The sequence below is a fragment of the Protomyctophum bolini genome, assembly GCF_963924005.1.
Source record: "Protomyctophum bolini genome assembly, chromosome: 21".
Classification (NCBI taxonomy): Eukaryota; Metazoa; Chordata; class Actinopteri; order Myctophiformes; family Myctophidae; genus Protomyctophum; species Protomyctophum bolini.
In genome coordinates, this window is record NC_137882.1 from 29,836,846 (window position 1) to 29,857,363 (window position 20,518).

At 45.2% G+C, this 20,518-nt stretch overlaps 1 protein-coding gene across 1 annotated transcript in view; it reads left to right on the forward strand.

Moving 5' to 3' along the window:
- Positions 1–20,518, forward strand: part of LOC308336688 (catenin delta-2-like) — a gene marked incomplete at both ends in the record, with an annotated part of 436,833 nt that overhangs the window by 233,125 nt on the left and 183,190 nt on the right. The window contains one exon of the mRNA XM_080794186.1: positions 14,647–14,779. Coding sequence (XP_080650312.1) covers positions 14,647–14,779 — 133 coding nt within the window. The remainder of the gene's footprint in view (positions 1–14,646; positions 14,780–20,518) is intronic.

Sequence of the window (20,518 nt, forward strand, 5' to 3'; positions counted from 1 at the left end):
GTAGCGCAAATCTTTGAATATATATGCTTTAACAGAGAATGTTTTTAAAGGTAGAGTAAGTGATTTCACTTAATTCAAATATCACTTATTTTTTGTTTTGTTGTGATAATCCTTTCTACTATAGAGTGTGCTGACCATATAAGGAGTTCCTCCCTGTCCCCAGTTAACCCCTGGGGGTCAAAAAACCGTAGGTTTCGTTTTTGACTCTCTATCCTGATTGGACGAAGGCTTAGGTCCCACAGCCAAGAACGAAACCTACGGTTTTTTGAGTGAAATCACTTACTCTACCTTTAACTCAAATCTTTGCTTCTGGGGGCGGGGGAGGGGGGTCCCTGGAACAACATATTTTCATTTGAGGGTCCGGCAGCCAAATGCACATACCGGTAATATTTGAGGTCCTTGACATGAAAAGGTTTGAGCATCACTGACACAGAAACATAGGTTATTTTTAGGTTGCATTGTGAGGTGTTTGAGGTAAATCAACCAGTCGCCCACGCCACTGAAGAGGTCTGGGGTTCAATTCCCACCGACGCACCACCTCTCTCTTTGGCCCTAATGCAGGGCAGCTTCAACAGACTCCATTAGTCCCACTTGCCAGAATGTGAACCCCCGGCATTTTGAGTACCCTAAAATGTTTGTTAGAAATGTTGAGTCCCCAGCATTTAGAATCTAGCTGGATGCTAACTTGCATAATGTTGAGCAATTTTCATAATTGGCATAATTATGTGACCATTCCATTAACAACCTACGTATATAAGGAAAACAATAATTGATTAGCCACTTTGCGAGGTCTGAAGAGGTCTCGGCCTCGGGTTCAATTCCCACTGAGGCCTCTCGCTCTCTATACGGCTCTTTTACAGCTACGGGAACTAAGTAAACTGCACCGTGCCTTTAACCCATTCTGACCTGAGATCAGATTCATACGAGGTTTCCACTGGACACACACTGATCTGATCAACCCATTCTGACCTGAGATCAGATTCATACGAGGTTTCCACTGGACACACACTGATCTGATCAACCCATTCTGACCTGAGATCAGATTCTAAAAAAATGTCAGTCGTTCTTCGATTTTTCAAAAATAGCAGACCTACAAGCTCGTAGCGCGCCACTCGGTGGCGCGCTATGAGCTTGTAGATCTGCTATTTTTCAATAGCTAAAACATGACATGACGCTAAACACCAAAACGGGTTCCCGTTCAGAATGGGTTAACCCATTACCAAGGCCTGAGGCCAAATTCTACAAAATGTCTTCTGAAATCTTAAATCATGACTTTTCTGTTCTTATCAGTGGTTCTCAAACTATACTTCATGTCGAGGACTCCCAGAATGATATGTATTTGGCCCGCCGACCCCCCATCTCAAAATATGTTGTTTTAGGGACCTCTCAGATTTGAGCTAAAAATGTTTACCGTGAAAGAATATATATCCAAAGATTTGCTCACATTTTCACAATAAAAGAAAAATAGCCGATCTACGAGCGTGTATATCTGCACACATGGCTATCGCCGGATTTAGGCCAAGGAGTGTTTTTCGTGCAAAACTAATGCTTGGAATGGATTCAGAATCATTAAAACACCCTAGGTTGACATGTCACATGCTACTTAAAGTATGATAACATTTGGAACATGTTGCCTTATATTGGTCCTGACGTCACTGTCAGTCCACAGGTTTGTGTGCTTTTTATTTGCATTGAAATCCCCATTATTTGCATTGAAAAATAAACCGATCATCCCGGCCTTTTCACTCATATGGTTATGATTTTTTTGCTCAGAATGTTATTGAAAGGATAGCCCCTTGAGATGCAGCATCTCATTTTAGAGGGGGGTCCCGTATACAGGGAAAAACATTACATACAGTACAGTGCAGTTGCACAATAGACAATACAGACAATGTACAGATACAGTTAGCTTGCTCTTCCTCTCCCACCCACAACCCCCATCCCCCCAATTCTCTCTGGACAAGCATGTATTGAGAGTACATCACAGTGACTTGAAACAGGGGTCAGAAGTAAACAGCAGTGCGGGCAGTGTTAGTAGTAACAGGTTGTTTTGAGGTGTGAATATCTGAGAGAAAGAGGAATATTGTTCCAAGTCAAATGGAGCTTTGTATTTGTAATGCAATATGACCTGCGTCCGGACTCAGAGGATATTCTTCTGGGAATATCCTCTAGTACCAGTGACTGTTTCAGGTATGGAGGGCAGTTGGAAGTGCACACATTTAAAGATTAAGTGGTACCAGTGAAGTTGTCTTCTTGCCTTATTAGGCTGCAGCCAGTCAAGTGAACTGCATAAGGAACAGTGGCGCGTTTGGTATGGGCACCTCAGTACAAATACGACATAGTGAGTTATTTAATACATTAAGAGGTTTGAGAATGGCTTCTGTGGTGTTCTGATAGACACTGTCGGAATAATCTACAATGGGGTAGCAGCACTTGCTTATTTTCCTTACTTCAAATAAGCTCTAATTCTGTGTGAGTGAAGCGGCCTGCCGCCTGGATGATTTGTTTATTTTTCAAACACAGTTTGAGTTATTATATGAGGCAATCTAAAAATCCCCCTATGGGGTTTACAATGCAAATGAAAAGTAAATGAACCCATGGATTTGCGTCCTCTATACCGATATTGACGTCAGACTTCAGTTCTCTATTGTATTGTATATTGGTGAGAAAACGTTATTTTTATTTTTCGCTGTACAGTCGAGAGGCTGCTCTGTGTGTCATGCGAGAGCGCAGGAAGACGAAGGTAGCATAGCTCCCAATGCAATTATGGCATTAGAGCTTATATGGACCAGAGCAATACTGTATACATGCTTTGTATAACACACTGTACGTGCTTTGTATAATATACTGTGTATGCTTTGTATAATGCGCAATAGAAAAATGCAACTTGTAACAGTTTAAGTATAAGACCGCAGCCTCTTTCCTGGCTTCCGGCGAGGTGAGCACAATGCGTTCTTAATGGGGGGGTGTTATGGAGATACGGTAAAATGGAGCAGGTCACCTTTAGCGTTTTCCGTCGGCGCGGAGGCATAATGAACGTCTGACTGCATGGGCGTGCTTGTTTCATACGATACGGGCTCTTTGTTTGCTTGTGTAAACAGCCCAGTAATTGCACTGTGGGACGGGGGAATAGTGCCAACGGCCTGGAAAGTACACATCAGCAAATTTGCGATAATGTCTGCTCGTGAATACAGTAAATGTCTCTGTGTGTGTGCGTGTGCGTGTGTGTGTGTGTGTGTGTGTGTGTGTGTGTGTGTGTGTGTGTGTGTGCGTGTGCGTGTGTGTGTGTGTGTGTGTGTGTGTGTGCGTGCGTGCGTGCACATGTGCATTTACAGTATACACACATGCTTGCACTGTCTCTTTTTGCAGCGTGTGTGTACACATATCAAATTTGTGAATGTGTTTGTGTGTGTGCCCTCTGCATTCATGCATATTTGCTTGCTCTGTTCCTTTTTGCAGCGTGTGTGCGTGCGACGCGTGCGTGTAAATGAGCACCTGTCCATCAGCTAGCTTAATGCTTTATTGGATTAGGTCTCTCATCCTGTGCGTTCAGCTAATTGTGGAGGTGTGTGCAGGCGTTTTCCTTCACCCTGCACACTAATGTTACCTTTAACTCAATTAGGACAAAGACCAGACTCTACAAAAAGGTCAGTTTCAGCAGTTCTCAAACTATTTCATGTCAAATTTAACCTACAGGCCCACCAAGCAACATACATAAACAATTGTCAGAGATAACGATTCTAGTTCATTTATTTATTTTAATCACAACAAACGCTATAAAGGATCATAGGACAAAAGGATAATGCTAAAACGATAATATTGACTATGGCCCCTGCATGCACATCAACAGCAGCGTCTTGAAACAAGGTCCACTTGGTAATTAAAGCGGTCCCAGCACTCCATTATGAGTCGATGTGTTCTTGCATCTTCGCTTGCACTTGAATTCACTCAGATACTGACCTGTGTTTATCTGTGTAATTGCGGGAGTCTGCTTTGCTATTGACTTCACCTCAGATGTTGTTCCCCGCGCTATAATAAACTGCACATCGCGGACTTTTATTCACCCACCAGTGGTGGGGAAAAGTACGCAATTTATTTGTCTTTAAGTGAACCACAAATCCAGTATTCAAAAATCATGACATCAAAATGTATCAATTATTTTCTCTAAATTAAAAAAACTTTATGCAACACCGTCACCACAAATATCAGCAATTTCGGGGCGTGACAACTGTTTCGAGGTATTGTACAGTGACAACTACACAGTCTCTTGGTAGTGTTTATGTTCTATACTATTACTAAAAAAACTATCTAAAATCATTCTGTCAACTTCCGGCCCAGGACTTTGTAACTATTCGGCTCCTCATATATAGCCGACCTTGATATAGTCGCACAGAGAGCCGCCATTGGAGTGTCTCCCCATGAAGTTGAACGCCGTTCTCTCATCTAAAGGGGGCGCTGTTACGCACCAGCTTGTGCAGGGAGGGACGTGCACACATAGACATCAAAAGGGGGCTTCAGCCCCTGCCCTTTTACCCGTCTGTAAAACAACAGCCCTCTCCAGACCGCCAATGCAGCATTCACTACACGGTGAAAGAAATGCAAAATGCCACTCCTTTTTCCATGCCATACCGGAATAAGGCAGCATTCAGGAGAATTTGTTTTTTCTCCGAAGTCTCCTGAACACTATTATATGAACAGTATTTTGGCGTTGAACAGATTTGTTTCTAAATCCATGTCGTATACACACCGCATCTCCAGTATATAAAGATTGCTGGGTTGTGCCCCCGAAAATAGCTGATCTACAAGCTGTCAATGCGTCGCAGCGCGGTACTTTGTGAGCTTTTAGATCTGCTCGGATTACTGTTCGGGAATGAAGGACACATGAGAGGGAGAGAGAGAGAGGGAGGATTGTGGGATGCTGGGATGATTTAATAGGCAATATGTGGAAAGTGCTCCATTCACCTCTCTGTCAGAAAGTCTCATTCCGCACAGCTCCTCCCGACATAAGGGGAGAAATTTGCTCGCCGAGGCAGTAAATTACAAAAATTGCATATCTCTCTCTCTCTCTCCCCCCCCCCCCCCCCCCATGTGTCCTTCACTCCGAACAGTGCTGTGCCGTACGGTGGCGTTGCGTGCATGCCGAGAATAGCCGATCTGTAAGCTCTCAACTGTGATCCCGTGAGATGCGTCGTGTGCTTATAGATCGGGCTGTTTTTTCGGTGCGTAAAGCCCTGTCATACGATATAGAGTATTCATGTTCTCTCTCTCTCTCGCTCAGGCGTTCACGCTCTTCATTCACCCATAATGTCTCTCTCTCTCTCTCTCTCTCTCTCTCTCTCTCTCTCTCTCTCTCTCTCTCGCGCCTTGTCTCTCGACTTGCCACCGTCAACCTCCCACGCTCGCACACACACACACACACAGAGAGAGAGCGCTCGCTTGCTGAAGAATGAAGATTGATGCCGCCCCGGTTAATCAGCATCTGCTTCGGTATGCGGGGCCGCCGCCGGAGCCCCCCCGTTATGTGTCCAAGCGCCGAGCCCAGCCCACCAATCAGTTTACGAGACGTGATGACAGGGCCGTGCTGTCCAATCGGATTAAAGGCGACCGAGACCGGCAGGCGAGACTACTTCTTCCTGTGTGGAGCTGTCTGTCTCCGTGTTCGCCGTGCATTGTGGGGGGACCGCCATGAGGGCTGATGACTCCACTGCAAAGAGCCCTGTAGCCAATGAAAGCAGTGTATTAAGACGCCCTGATAGAGAGAAGCCGCACTGAAACAACAGGTCATAACGGGGTTTTATACAGCGATAGTATTTCGCCTATACCAAAAGTATGTTTTGGGTGGATTAAATGACAATTGCGGGAGATGTTAAATAGCATATTTTTTAACCCATTTAGGCCTGACGTCGAAATAAAAAAGAAGTTTGCTCTGAAAGAATATATATATTCAAAGATTTGTGCCGCACTTGGTGGCGCGCTATGAGCTTTGTAGATCTGCTGTTTTTCAATAGCTATAAAGTATAACATAATGCTTAGTTAAAACACCAAAAGGGGTTCCCGTCTATAATTTTTTTAATTGACGTTTTCGGGCCGGGTATATTGCGTAAAATGTGTGCTTATTAGTAAGGCAAGGCGGGGCCTGGGGCCAGCGGTATAGGGCCCATAGGTATAGGGTCCTATAAGGCAGACAGTATAAAGAGCACTTTGATGAGCCCCTGTGCTCCATTCGTACATCTCATGCGGACTTCTCCTTCCCCCTGTGTGTGTGTGTGTGTGCGTGCGTGCGCACGTTTGTGTTTTCCCTGTCCCAGTTCTTTGGTGTCTCTCCCCATGCGTCTCCCCTCTCTTCCCTCCCCCTCCTCCCTCACTCCATTATGTCCTTTTCATCCTTCGCTCCGTTCCATCCCTCCTTCTCTACCTCCCTCCATTCATCACTCCATCCCTCCCTCTCTCTCTCTCCCTCCATTCATCACTCCATCCCTCCCTCCCTCTCTCCTCTCTCCCTATAGCTCCGCTTGGTCCTCAGTGTTGCGTGGTCACACTTCCCTGATCTCGGCCATGCCAGTGACACAGAAAGATGTCCTCACCCTCCCTGAACATCATTCATCATGTCTCTGACCCGTGGTCCTACAGTACACTGCAGTGCTGTTCTCCTGTATAGCACACTACACTATACTGTCCGAATCCTCAGTGAGTTAAACTCGTGTTTAACCCGAGAATGGACCGTTTTGGTTTCACGGGAACACTCTCAAGAGGTCGAAATGAAAACGGTGTAAAGCCACACGTCTTCCATTCGTCTGAACCCTCGCCGGACCGTATGTTATACGTTTGTGCCCGCGGTCCGTGGTCCATGGTCGGTCCTCTACCCCACCCTCTAGGCTATTTTAATATAGGATTTATTATAGATCTCACTACAGGAATATATATATATTTGTATTTTTAAGTGGTGCGACCACTCCCTGCGACATGCCAGCACAAACCAATAACTCATTTAAGAAGGACGCGTCATGGAAGTTCCATGGAATGCTTTGCGGTCCACGAGAGTATAAGCTGCACCAGCTCGTGAACATAAAAAACAATCTCAGAGAAAGATGACCGGTTTAGGAATATAAAAGATGACAGGTGTTTCAATGTATATGCACTATATATATACGACTTTGTATTGAGGCATCTAAACGTGGCACCAGGTATGGTTTCTGTCTGACCTCATGGAAGTATCATGAAATCAGACATAAAATATAGGAGAGCAAAGAAAAAGAAAAACAAGTCAAACATCAGAAGACAATCTAACATGTCACGTATACAGCATAATGACAGTACACGGGTGGAAAGGGAGCGGCAAGGCATTACCATACAGTATATACAGCAGCAGGTATGCTGTATGTGGAGGAGCTTAGACATGATGGTGCAAAAAGTACCTGCGCAAGGTATAGTCCGCATACTGCATAGTCTCTCTCTCTCTGTCTCTCTCTCTCTCTCTCTCTCTCTCTCTCTCTCTCTCTCTCTCTCTCTGCTATAGGGTTTTAATTAATGGGGTTCTGTGATGCTTATCTTATCAGCAGATCACTCTGTTTTCTATTAACTGCCCTGACAGAGCTGAGAGGCTGCAGGCGATGGATGGCACATGCACGCACGCACTCACGCACGCACAGGCAGGCACGCACACACACGCGTGTCACGCACACGCATCTGCAAACAATATACACACACAGAAACACATGACATATTGTGTGCTCACGTACATTGCACACAAACATGCTCGTAAACTTGTATGCGCACGCACGCATGCGTGCATACGTGCGTGCATGCGTGCGTGCGTGCATGCATGCATGCACGCACGCCCACACGCCTGCACGCAGACGATAGTATCTGGCTGGGTGATTTAAGGACTGTTTGTTTGAGAGTCTGTCCTCTTAAATCCCCTAAATGCCTTGGGGACCTCTAGCTCTCTCCACACAGATGTCTCTTCCTTCTCCGCCTCCATCCCTCCCTCCCTCCCTCTCTCCATCCATCTATCCATCCATCCCTCCCTCCCTCCATCCATCCCTCCATCCCTCCCTCTATCCATCCATCTATCCATCTATCCATCCCTCCCTCCCTCCCTCTCTCCATCCCTCCCTCCCTCCCTCCCTCCCTCCCTCCATCCCTCCATCTCTCCATCCATCCATCTATCCATCTATCCATCTATCCCTCCCTCCCTCTCTCCATCCATCTATCCATCCCTCCCTCTCTCCATCCATCTATCCATCCATCCCTCCCTCCCTCTCTCCATCCATCTATCCATCTATCCCTCCCTCCCTCTCTCCATCCATCTATCCATCTATCCCTCCCTCCCTCTCTCCATCCATCTATCCATCTATCCATCCATCCCTCTCTCCATCCATCTATTCATCTATCCATCCATCCCTCCCTCCCTCTCTCCATCCATCTATCCATCCCTCCCTCCCTCTCTCCATCCATCTATTCATCTATCCATCCATCCCTCCCTCCCTCTCTCCATCCATCTATCCATCCCTCCCTCCCTCTCTCCATCCATCTATCCATCCCTCCCTCCCTCTCTCTCTCCATCCCTCCCTCTCTCCATCCATATATCCATCTATCCATCCATCCCTCCCTCCCTCCCTCTCTCCCTCCCTCCCTCTCTCCATCCATCTATCCATCTATCCATCCATCCATCCCTCCATCCCTCCCTCCATCCATCCCTCCATCCATCCCTCCCTCTCTTCCTCCCTCCATCCATCTATCCATCCATTCATTCATCCCTCCCTTCCTCCCTCCCTCCCTCCCTCCCTCCCTCCCTCCCTCCCTCCATCCATCCATCCATCTCTCCCTCCATCCCTCCCTCCCTCCATCCCTCCCTCCCTCCATCCATCCATCCATCTCTCCCTCCATCCCTCCCTCCCTCCATCCCTCCCTCCCTCCCTCCATCCATGCATCCATCCATCCCTCCCTCCCTCCATCCATCCATCCATCTATCCATTCATCTCTCCCTCCCTCTATATCTGTCTATATCCCTCCGTCTCTCTCCATCTCCATCCATCCATCCCCCCCCCCCCCCCCCCTCCCTCCCTCCCTCCATCAGAGTGAAGGAACACTCCTCCTCGGGTCAGATAGAGGTCTGTCTACACGGTGGAGAGATGCGTTTATCTCTGAGTGGTCCGTGTTGTTTACTCCTCTTAACCCATTCTGACCTGAGATCAGATTATAAAAATGTCTTCTACATCCTGACAGTTTTCCATTCTGACCTGAGATCAGATTCTAAAAAATGTCTTCTACATGCTGACAGTTTTCCATTCTGACCTGAGATCAGATTCTAAAAATGTCTTCTACATCCTGACAGTTTTCCATTCTGACCCGAGATCAGATTCTAAAAATGTCTTCTACATTTCTTTTCCATTCTGACCTGAGATCAGATTCTAAAAATGTCTTCTACATCCTGAGTCCTGACAGTTTTCCATTCTGACCTGAGATCAGATTCTAAAAATGTCTTCTACATCCTGACAGTTTTCTGAAAAAGCTATGTTTCTATGTCAGTCGTTCTTCGCCACTCGGTGGCGCGCTATGAGCTTGTAGATCTGCTATTTTTAAATAGCTAAAGCATAACACAATGCTAACACCAAAAGCGGTTCCCGCCCAGAATGGGTTAAGCGTGAACCCGTTGCTCCGCGCTGCTCTTCAGCGGGACGCTTCGCTCCGGATTCGCTCCGTTGGACACAAACGATGAGAGAGAGAGAGAGTCGTCTCTCTGGCCTGTCAGTTTATCCACCGCTCAGATCAGATCACATCAGACAGGGGAGGCTTTTATATCCCACGCTGGGCGGGAACCCCTTTTGGGTGTTTTATAAAGCGTTTTGTTATACTTTATCTATTGAAAAATAGCAGATCTACAACCTCGGTGCCACGCTACGAGCTTGGAGATCTGCACTTTCTTTGTGAAAAATCGTGAAGATGTGGCGCAAATCTTTGAATATATATTTTCTTTCAGAGCGGACGTTTTTAACTCAAATCTTTGCGTCTGGAGGGGTCCCTTGAACTACCTATTTTCAGATGGGGGTCGGCGGCCAAATACAGATAATTCTGGAGGTCCTTGACATGAAAATGTTTGAGAACCACTGACACAGAAACATAGGGGTTTTTTTCCCAGAAAACTGTCATGATTTAGAAGCCATCTGTAGAATCGTCCTCGGGTCTGAATGGGTTATGGATTCAGGAAAAGCGACGCGCCACTTTTTTGTGCTTTTTTCCGAGCGCTGAAGAGGCACGGGGGGTTATTGAGAGGGCAGAAACGACCAGATCGCTTGCTGCCATTGATTTGGTTCCAAAAGGGATTATTTCGACTTCTATCGTGTTGGACAGCTTCACTTGATGTGCCCCGTCCACGGCAATGATTAGCAACGCGACGAGTGGCAACAGATTCCAATAAAACTGTGCGGTTTGCAACCATTTAAATCTTGACAGTATACACACACGCCCTGGCGCGGGGCCTTGAGAGATTACAATTTCTACAGCAGCGACATTGTCAAAGTCACTCCGAATATCCTTCTACGAATGCCAGAAATCTCCTAAAACAATATAGTGTTAGGTTCCGTTATTTCGGACGCAACTGGACGGAGAGAGAGAGAGAGACTAAAGTGAAAGGTTGAATGAGAACATATTACATTAAGTCACACAAGCGCACTCACGCACACACACACACACACACACACACACACACACGCACACAAATCAATTCAATCGTATTAAAGTGCATCCTATAGGTTCCCAACTTGCATCGTTCCCAAGCAGGCCTGTGGCTGACGGGCACACAGGTCTAGTCTACCTGGTGGTCAAGGAGTTGGCCCTTGGGTGCAACGTGACCGGGCCATTGTTTTTTTACTATGAAGCCATCCTGTTTGTCGCTATCTTGAATGCCAACGGCTATTGAGCCAACACAAGCGAGAGCTATAAGACCATAATATCCATCCTGTCTCCAGAAAACACCAATATTCCAATCACGATGACTCAGAAACTCACCAATCAGTCACAGCTTTGTTCAAAAACGGAAAATAGCAAAGTGATGAATCTCGTCTTCTCGTCTATATACGACTATGTAAATTGAATCTATCTCGTATTCACGTTTGTGGCATTTAACCTGTTGCAACCAATTACAGGTATTAGCAGCTCGCGACTAAAATAACTACCCTTGGATCCATTGAAAAACATTACATTGTTGTTTCTTTTTTCCTCCCGTTTACTTTAAAGTAATGCTTTTGGACAGTGGCGTGCACACATATAGACACTATGGGGTGCTAGAGCACCTTTTCCCTCTGGACAAAATGTGCCCTTTTTTGTCTACAGTATACTGTACAGTATATGTGAACCATGGTGACATTGATCAATTCTTGATAAAAGGCTTCTAATATATTATTTAGGCCCCACAATCTATAAATATCACACTATTAAGGCAACCGTCCGGTTCCACTCGCTGCACAAGGTGCCCTTTTTTTTCCACTCGAGCACCTGCCCCTCTAAATGTCTGTGCACGCCACTGATTCTGGACATACATGGGCTCCACGCAGCAGCAGCAGCAGCAGCAGCAGCAGCAGCAGCAGCAGCAGCAGCAGCAGTAACAGCGATAGGGAGGTTTATATCGACTGTGATGTTGACTTCACCTCCTCTCACACTAAAGTACTGTTATTGAACTGCTCTGTTGTTCACTTCTCGCCCATTGGATTATATAAGAGCTGTCTGGCTGAGAAAAGGAGGCAAATTGACACTCAAATCTCTGTAAACGACACCTCTCTCTCTCTGTATTTATGAGAGAGAGGGAGAGAGAGAGAGAGAGAGAGAGAGGGGGAGGGGGGACGAGAGAGAGAGAGAGAGGGAGGGGGATAGAGAGGGAGGGAGAGAGAGAGAGAGAGAGAGGGGCTCAAATGTTTAAGTGAGACATTGGATGAAAAATGAGTGATTTGATGAGTGAATTTCATTGAGCTATACTGTAGAGAACTTCTGACCGAGGCTTAGGAATCAATTTTATTCATTTATTTTTTCTTTGTCATGTAATATGAAAGCAGGGAATCATAGCTTCAAATTGACAACAGCGAGTTGAGAAAACAGGCTTGAAAGGTTCACTTCTGTGGTCATAACATTACACCTAGCTACATGCTTAAGCATTTATTTCATTATTTACATGTCAATTTCAGCTCTGCCATTTTATTTCAGACATGCTCTAGTATAATTACGTGAAGAGTCTTGCCTGTATGTGCCATTAACTCATTTTGAAAAAAGAAAGTTTTTCTTCTCTCCTGAACAGTATATGTTATATATATACAGTATATATAGGCCTAGAATTATATATATAGGCCTATGCCTAGATATTTTTTTCTTTCATTTATTTTTTCACTTCATAATATCAGTTACATTTACAGTCAGATAATGTGCCATCATTACATGCTCTAATGTGTCCAAGTAGAGATTCTCTCCCCACCTGAAGGAATGCTTAGTGCACTTATATGCACGTCGAGAGTGATTGCTGCTTAAGCCGCGGAACGGGCCCCGCTGTCACACGGCCCACCGCCGCTGTGTGCGCCGTCAGCCCTTCAATTACGCTCTCCTGCCTCGCGCCTTTGGTGGAAAAGACACCTTTGACAGGGTGCACGTATACGGGATCCTAGGCCCTGTAGGGGGGTCATCAGAGGGTTACTATGGGGTGGGGCAAGCTTTGTGTGATGGTGGTGGGGGGGGGGATTTGCCAGAAATAGCAGATTTATAAGCTCACAAAGTGACGCGTGGCAATGCTTTAACCTATTTAGGACTGACGTCGGGGAAATTTTTTTTGTCTTAAATCCGGACAGTTTTCTGAAATACCTATAGGCCTATGTTTCTATATCAGTGGTGCTCAATATTTCATGTCAAGGACCCCAAAGATTATATGAAATTGGCTGCCGACTCCCAGCTGAAAATATGTTGTTCCAGGAACCCTCCCAGAAGCAAAGATTTTAGTTAAAAACGTTTGCTGTGAAAGAATATATTTGCGCCACATTTTCACGATTAAAAAGAAAAATAGATAGATCTGCTATTTTTCAATAGCTGAAGTATAAAATAATGCTTAAAACACCAAAAGGGGTTCCCGTCGAGAATGGGTTAAGACACTTCCCACTCTATAAGACTCTCCTGCGTCTTTCAAAGCGTCCGGGGGGGTGGATCGTTGTGAAGGATTATATTCTATGATTTTTTTTCAAAGGTTAGTGAAAACGCTCTGATTTACTGGCAGGGGCTTAAGACCTGAGCTCGACTCTCCAAAATGTCTACTAAATCATGACATGTCGAGTGGCTCTCAAACTGTCTCACGTCAAGGACCCCCTAGAATTATATGTATTTGGCCTCCGACCCCCATCTCAAAATATGTTGTTCCAGGGACCCCTCAGAAGCAAAGATTTGACTTAAAAACGTTCGCTCTGAAAGAATATATTTTTGTGTGTGCGCCACATTTTCACGATTAAAAAAAAAGAAAAAAGCAGATCTACAAGCTCTCTCTCTAGGTCGTCCTAGTCCATCGTCGTTTCCAGTCATCCCGGGTCTCCATACATCTGGCCAGTTTGTTGGTACTTTGCGCTCCTGCATCTTTTTCGAGTACATCCACATATGTTAGCGTGGGACGCCCGTGTGTTGGTTCCCAGAGCACCAGTGTGCTGGCTGGCAGCTCTTGATGCCTTTGGCAGTGTCATGCTATAGTCTCATTCTCCTGGCTGCTATTGTCTGGCTCACCCTTGGTAATCCCTCATACAGAGTCTTGTTAGAAACATGTACAGTCTTGCTGATGTTAAGTACTGCACGCATGCATTCTGGTGTAGCACCCGTCGAGGGACTTCTGCAGGGTTGGCTTCAGGGTCCAGCATTCACTGCCGTGTAGGAGAACAGACTCCACTGTTGCGTAGAAGAGGCTGAGTTTGATTTGTCGGGGGAGATAAGAGTTCCATACACTGGTCATGCCATTCGGAGCCCTCCATGCCTTCCTCACTTTCAGATCTTGCTCGGTTGAGTTGACCCATGAGCCCAGGTACTTTATGAAGTGGGTCTCAGCTTTGAGGTCAACTGGGTCCATATAGAGTTGTGAGGAGACGCACTAGAAGGCATAATAACATAACAGTAGGGCCATCCTGGTGGTTTGGGGGGGTGGGTGACCTGAACCGGAAGAGTCCTTTTTAAACGGACTCTGTCAATCAGCTCAGCTGATCTGATTGGAGCAGGACCAACGAGGTGATTGAGGTGACGTGTGAGGAATGCAATGTGTTGAGTTGTCGTTAAAACTCACATGCGGCGTGTCAGTGTGCATCTGTGCGTGTACTATTGTGCGAGTTGTCCTGATGTTATATTAAGTGAGTTGCAGGTTTGTGTTGCAATCAGCTGTGTGTTCATGGAGCGACACACCAAGACTGCAATTTAGTTTTTATTCTTCCATGATGGATCGAAGTCAAAACATTTTCGTGTCATCGGGCTGGATAGCCGAAACATTTGCCTTCGATCCATCAGTCTTGGTGTGTGCGAACCATTACCTTTATTTCCATTGTATGATTTGAACTTATTTTTAAGTCAGTCAGAGCACGGGACCGGTGGTCACAAGAAAACCTATCTTTAATTGTGTTGAACCTTTATTTTGTTGTTCCTCAGGGAGTTTGGATGGAGGGATCCAGAGCTACCAGAGGTGATCCAGATGTTGCAGCATCAGTTTCCATCCGTGCAGTCCAACGCTGCGGCCTACCTGCAGCACCTGTGCTTCGGAGACAACAAGATCAAAGCTGAGGTACAGTACTGTGCATTATTCCCTCACGGCAGTGTTGTTTTTGGCAGCGTGTTTTTTATTTTAGTTTTAGTCATAGTCTCTTGAATATAGTATTCATTTAGTTTCAGTCACATTGTAGTCACCTGGAATGCCTTAGTGTTAGTCTAGTTTTAGTCGACTAAATATCTTGGGTGGAAATTAAACATTCCTTGTGTAACTTCAAAACGGCTTTGCATTGAGAGACCCCAGGTAGGAGAAACACATTGTTTACTGTCCGTATTCCTCTATAAACAGCCTGTTTTCACTGTTTCCAATTGCTCTTTTTTTATACTTTTGTATAGCCTATATGTGCAATGTTTAGCGCTGTGCTGTGCAACAGGTGGAATCAATCTAAACGAGCAATTATCTGACATTCAGAGTGGGTGTTGCGCACCAGCGAATATATATTCAATCTCCAAAGTCAAACTCATAAATTCACAATGCATATCATGCCGCCCCTCGTTGTGAGTTTTAAGATCTGCAAACTATTAATCTCATGCTGCATGTATACTTTGTAGCCCATACTTCTGGCAGAAGAGGACATATGAGAATATTAGTAGGCCTGTGTCAAATCATTAAAATTGTAATGATTTGTAATGAAAAGAAAGAATAACATCAGCTATACAGTTGATTATGCCCATGCCTGCCTATACTGAATGATTATGCCACAATGCCACATAATATGCATTTAGCCTACAATACACGCAGCTTTCTCTGGGTGTCCGGAGCTCTACCGCTGTCGTCTGGACTACATGCATAATTATTAATTAACATATCCGCAATATGGACGAAGGAAAGTTTTATATCGTTTACAAACTTGTGCGAGCCGTCCGTGTGGCAAGGGCCTTAAACGAGGTCGCACCGGTGCGACTTTTGCAGGAGGATACGTGAGCGGAGAGTGTGCACGCCGATCATTTAATTCACTGACGGCACCCACACACACACACACACACACACACACACACGCTGTCTGACAGTTGCGTTCGCCAGTTGCGTGGGCTGGTTGGCTGCTTGCTCCACGGAAGCCAGCCAGCCAGCCCGTCACAGATATGGAACTGTCGGTGTGAAGAGAGGCGCGGGAGTGTTTTAGGAGCTGTGTGAAGAAGACGTGAGTTTTGTCCCTTATACCCTGTAGCAGTAGGCTAGTGTAGCGTGAGCTGCGAGTCCGTATAGTGCTTCCCTGCTCCATTGATAAAAACATTGTACGTTAATTCGGTGTCGACCGAGCCCGTGTTGTAGAACGGCGGCTGCCAATATACACACACACACACACGCACGCCATAGTGCACGCACGCATGGCATAGCGCACGCACGCACAAAACAGATTTTGTGTTGCTTTTATTGACTTTGAGTGACTTTGTGTGGGGTTGAAATAATTTACAGTCTACTGCATGTATATTATTTTGACTGAGTTAAACCATGTAGGTTACCCTACAAAGTGACCTTTGTAGGGTTTTTTATGATTCAAATAATGGTGGAAACCGCTACATGAATAAATGGCGCCCGACGTGTGGGGCATGATGTCCTGCATGTATACTGTATTATACGCTATAGAAAGAACAGCTTAGATCTTTGCTTCTGGTGGTCGCTGGAACAACATATTTGAGTATAGAAACACAACAGAATAATCAACCAAAGCGATGCGAGGGATAAACCACGTTCAATGCTATGCTCAAGTTGTTGTGGTGAATATTTTCATGGCAATCAGTCGAGTTCAGAAAGTGCAGGCGGCTTGACACGGCGGGCGTTTTCATGAAGTTGATGACGAACCCGCCGCGCGGGGAGGAAAGCGTCCTCCTGTGACTTATTTTGCCTTCCATCCAATCATAACGTGGAGTGGCAATAAAGCTGAATTAGTCACAAAGTCAAGAGCTCGTCTCTCTCCAAAGCAATTTGGGAAAGAAGGACCCACTGGAGCGCACTAATAAGCCCTTTAATAAGCCGTGTGCTGCATTAACGCATAAACACACACACACTCTCACCGTCACTCACTCAATATATTACATTCTCTCTCTCGCTCTCTCTCTCTCTCCCCTCCATTTTGGCTTCAGAATCCATTCACCAGCCGACTTTGTTTTGGCTGTAAATCAATTGATTTCACTTGAACCAGTCAGTCAATAAATAACACAATAGCACACGCAGGCCTGCAGCCCCCCCCCATGCATTGAAAAGTGCACGCACGCACACACATGGGTACACAGACACTTAAAAAGGTTCAAGTTTGTGTTCAATCTTATACTATAAGATTGAACACAAACTTATGTATATTATACATACAGTACGAGTGAAACTTATTGTTGTCCTTCAGACAATGAAGAAGAGTATGTGTACGTGTATATTACATACAGCATATTGCTGTATGTGACCGGGTGCCGGGCGCACGTTCAAGGTCATGCAGGAAATCCAGGAATAATAAATGCCGGAAATGTATCAACCTCGTTGATAAATGAGGGCCATAGTCTCTTGAATAGTTTAAATTTAGTATTTAGTCACTCTACAAGCTTGTGTAGATCAGCTTGTGTAGATCAGCTTGTGTAGATCAGCTTGTGTAGATCAGCCTGTGTAGATCAGCTTGTGTAGATCAGCTTGTGTAGATCAGCTTGTGTAGATCAGCTTGTGTAGATCAGCTATTTTCAGCATGCAACCAAGTGTACAATGACTAATACTGGATATATATTTCCACTGGTCACCATAACTTAGTTTTAATTTAGTTTCCATTTAGTTTTCGTCAGTGAAAAAAGGTAGTCGACGATTTTTTTTTGTCATATTTGTCTACGAAATCAACACTGGTTCATACCATAGTAGTGGCTCTGAGACCGCATACGTGTGTGTGTGTGTGTGTGTGTGTGTGTGTGTGTGTGTGTGTGTGTGTGTGTGTGTGTGTGTGTGTGTGTGTGTGTGCGTGCGTTGTGCACTGTAAATCGGAAATCCCTTGTCACAAGCTGCTACTCGAGTGACATCTCACTCTCCTGCTTTACATAATTTGCCCGCACTGCCAAGACTCCGTGAGTCAGACTTCTCCCCATTAAATGTTTGTGTTAACGTCATGTCGAACACAAACACCGGATGTTTGTCCCAGAATCGGGACACCAGGGGGTCCGTGATTGTGACTAAGTATGAGCCCTGTGTGACTGTCTGTGTGGTCTTTCTACAGAGCGCCAACGTCCTGACGTCACTCACTCAAGGGGTTCGCAGAAGTTTTTCTCTACAGAGAATAACATTGGTGTCATCTTAAAACCTTCTCATATAAGAATTGTGGTCCAAATCTCTGCGATATTGTTGGGGAGTTTCTCTGTATAATAGTTTATGAGAGTCAGTAACTCATATTTGATAGTCTGTTTGTGTTTCTAGCGAACTTAATTCAACAGCAGTGGCGTTTTCTCTCAGTCAGTTCTTTCATATCCATAATAGGAGTGAAAGGGCCGGGATGACATGTTTATTTTCCACACACAGTTCTTATATGAGGCGATCTGAATTACCCCTATGGGGGATTATAATATACAAATAAAAAAGTACACAAATCCGTGGACTCGGTGCCTTCTAGCGCTATTGACGTCAGTCAGACTTCGGTGCTCTATAGATATAAAACTGCATACCGCTCTTTCTGACTGGCGGAGCGGGAGCTAAATGGATGGGATCTATATTCCACAGACAACAGAAGCAGGACAGGAGATGGGTGGTCAGTGGATTGGTAATTGGTTATCGACAGGTCGATCATTTATCTTTATCAGCCTGTTATTCACCCATTAAGCTTCTCTAGCCCTGCACGATCGTCTGTCCATTCTTCATATATATTTACTCTCAGTAAAGATATCCATTAAGCTATTACAATCCATTATCGATGACTGTTTATCCACTAAAACCCTATAAACTGCGGTGTATGTCAATATAGCGAAAATAGCAGATCTGCGAGATCAGGACTCGTCAAATTGCTTTTGAGCATGTTGAGCCCCATCAACTTGCTCGGGTGTTTTCACCAAATATATATATATATATCTATTATGTGGTATTATGTGTCCCTACTGTGAGGGCGACTGTGGCTCAGGAGGTAGAGCAGGTCGTCCGATGATCCATGGGTCGGCGGTTCGAATCCCGCCTCCTCCTGTCTACATGTCGAAGTGTCCTTGGGCAAGACACTGAACCCCAAATTGCTCCCGATGTGCTGGTTGGTGCCTTGCATGGCTTCCGCCGCAATCAGTGTATGAATGTGTGTGTGAATGGGTGAATGTAATGAACGATCTATGTAAAGCAGCTTGGATAAAGGCGCTATATAAATGCACCATTTTGAAATGCACCATTTACTGTGACATTCCCATGAATAGCATTTGCTATAGGGGTTCATGTGGTTAAATATATACATAGCTTATTTCTGTGGTTTTGCATATAAATCCTTAATTGTCTCATCACACATTTTCATGAAAGCATAAAGGTTAACAGCCTCAATCTGTGATTTCTTCAACGGTTTGGCTGGATCTCACGTGAAATATGTACAACCGATTATAGTCATAACTACGGGGAAGTCATAATATCTGCCGTCAAATGCCACCAACTGAGTGCAATGTGTAACTGTAGCTCCACAAAGCCTTGATTCCATCTGCTCAGTAGAGAGGCCTTGGAGGGATTTTTGAGGGCGGGAAACAATTAGCTTTTCTCCAAGCGAGAAAACGAAGTACCTATTTAAGGCAGCTACAGGCACTGTAAGACACTGTAGAAACTGCAAAGTCTTCCTCTTGAAATCGGCTGTCATAATAATCGTCGTGGTTCTCTTAAATATGCGATCGATCGCCGACAAAGAACCGCACGCTGCGAGACATTTCACGGGACTCGTCGCCGAGAATAGAGCCCTGTATCGGGAGCGCCAAAGAGCTTCGCAAAGCGGCAGCGTCGGGTCAAGCGTGTGTCATGGCCGTTTTAGCGGAGGTGGATCTGCATGTGTTCAGGTTTCCGTCCCCTCTAATCCACATGGCATTTAAATCAAGATAAGATAAGATATATAGGGTGACATGAGATGAGATAAACCTTTATTGATCCCCGGAGGGACATTCAGGTGTCAAATTGTCCGTCAACATATAGCGGAGGACAATGTGACAATATTGTTTTAAACATTTTAACAATGCAAATATTGGCAGGCAGGCAGACAGCCTGATGAATGGAGAGATGATATCCAACCCCTCCTCTCTCTCTCTCTCTCTCTCTCTCTCTCTCTCTCTCTCTCTCTCTCTCTCTCTCTGCAACATAGTCGGTCTGCTGCTCAGATTGTTGTTGACTACATCGGCAGCTTGGTGTGCACACACACACACACACACACACACACACACACACACGCACACGCACACGCACGCACACACACAAACAGACCAGGACTAAATTAGGTTCAGTGTTGTCAGTAATGGGTTTCAGGTGGTATCAGAATGGTCAATAACAATGGATCCATCTCAAGCTAATCCTCTCTCTCTCTCTCTCTCTCTCTCTCTCTCTCTCTCTCTCTCTCTCTCTCTCTCTCTCTCTCTCTCTCTCTCCGTGTGTCTGCCTGTCTGTCTCTCTCTCTCTCTCTCTCTCTCTCTGTGTCAGTGTTCCATTTAATCACCTCTGATATCTCTGCTGTTGGGAAGAAGTCACTTAACTCCAAGATGTTCATTGTTATTTAGAAAACATAATAACGGTGGCATTGTGAGTTATTGTGACTTTAGATATCGCCAATTACTTGGATGAGAAGGAAGA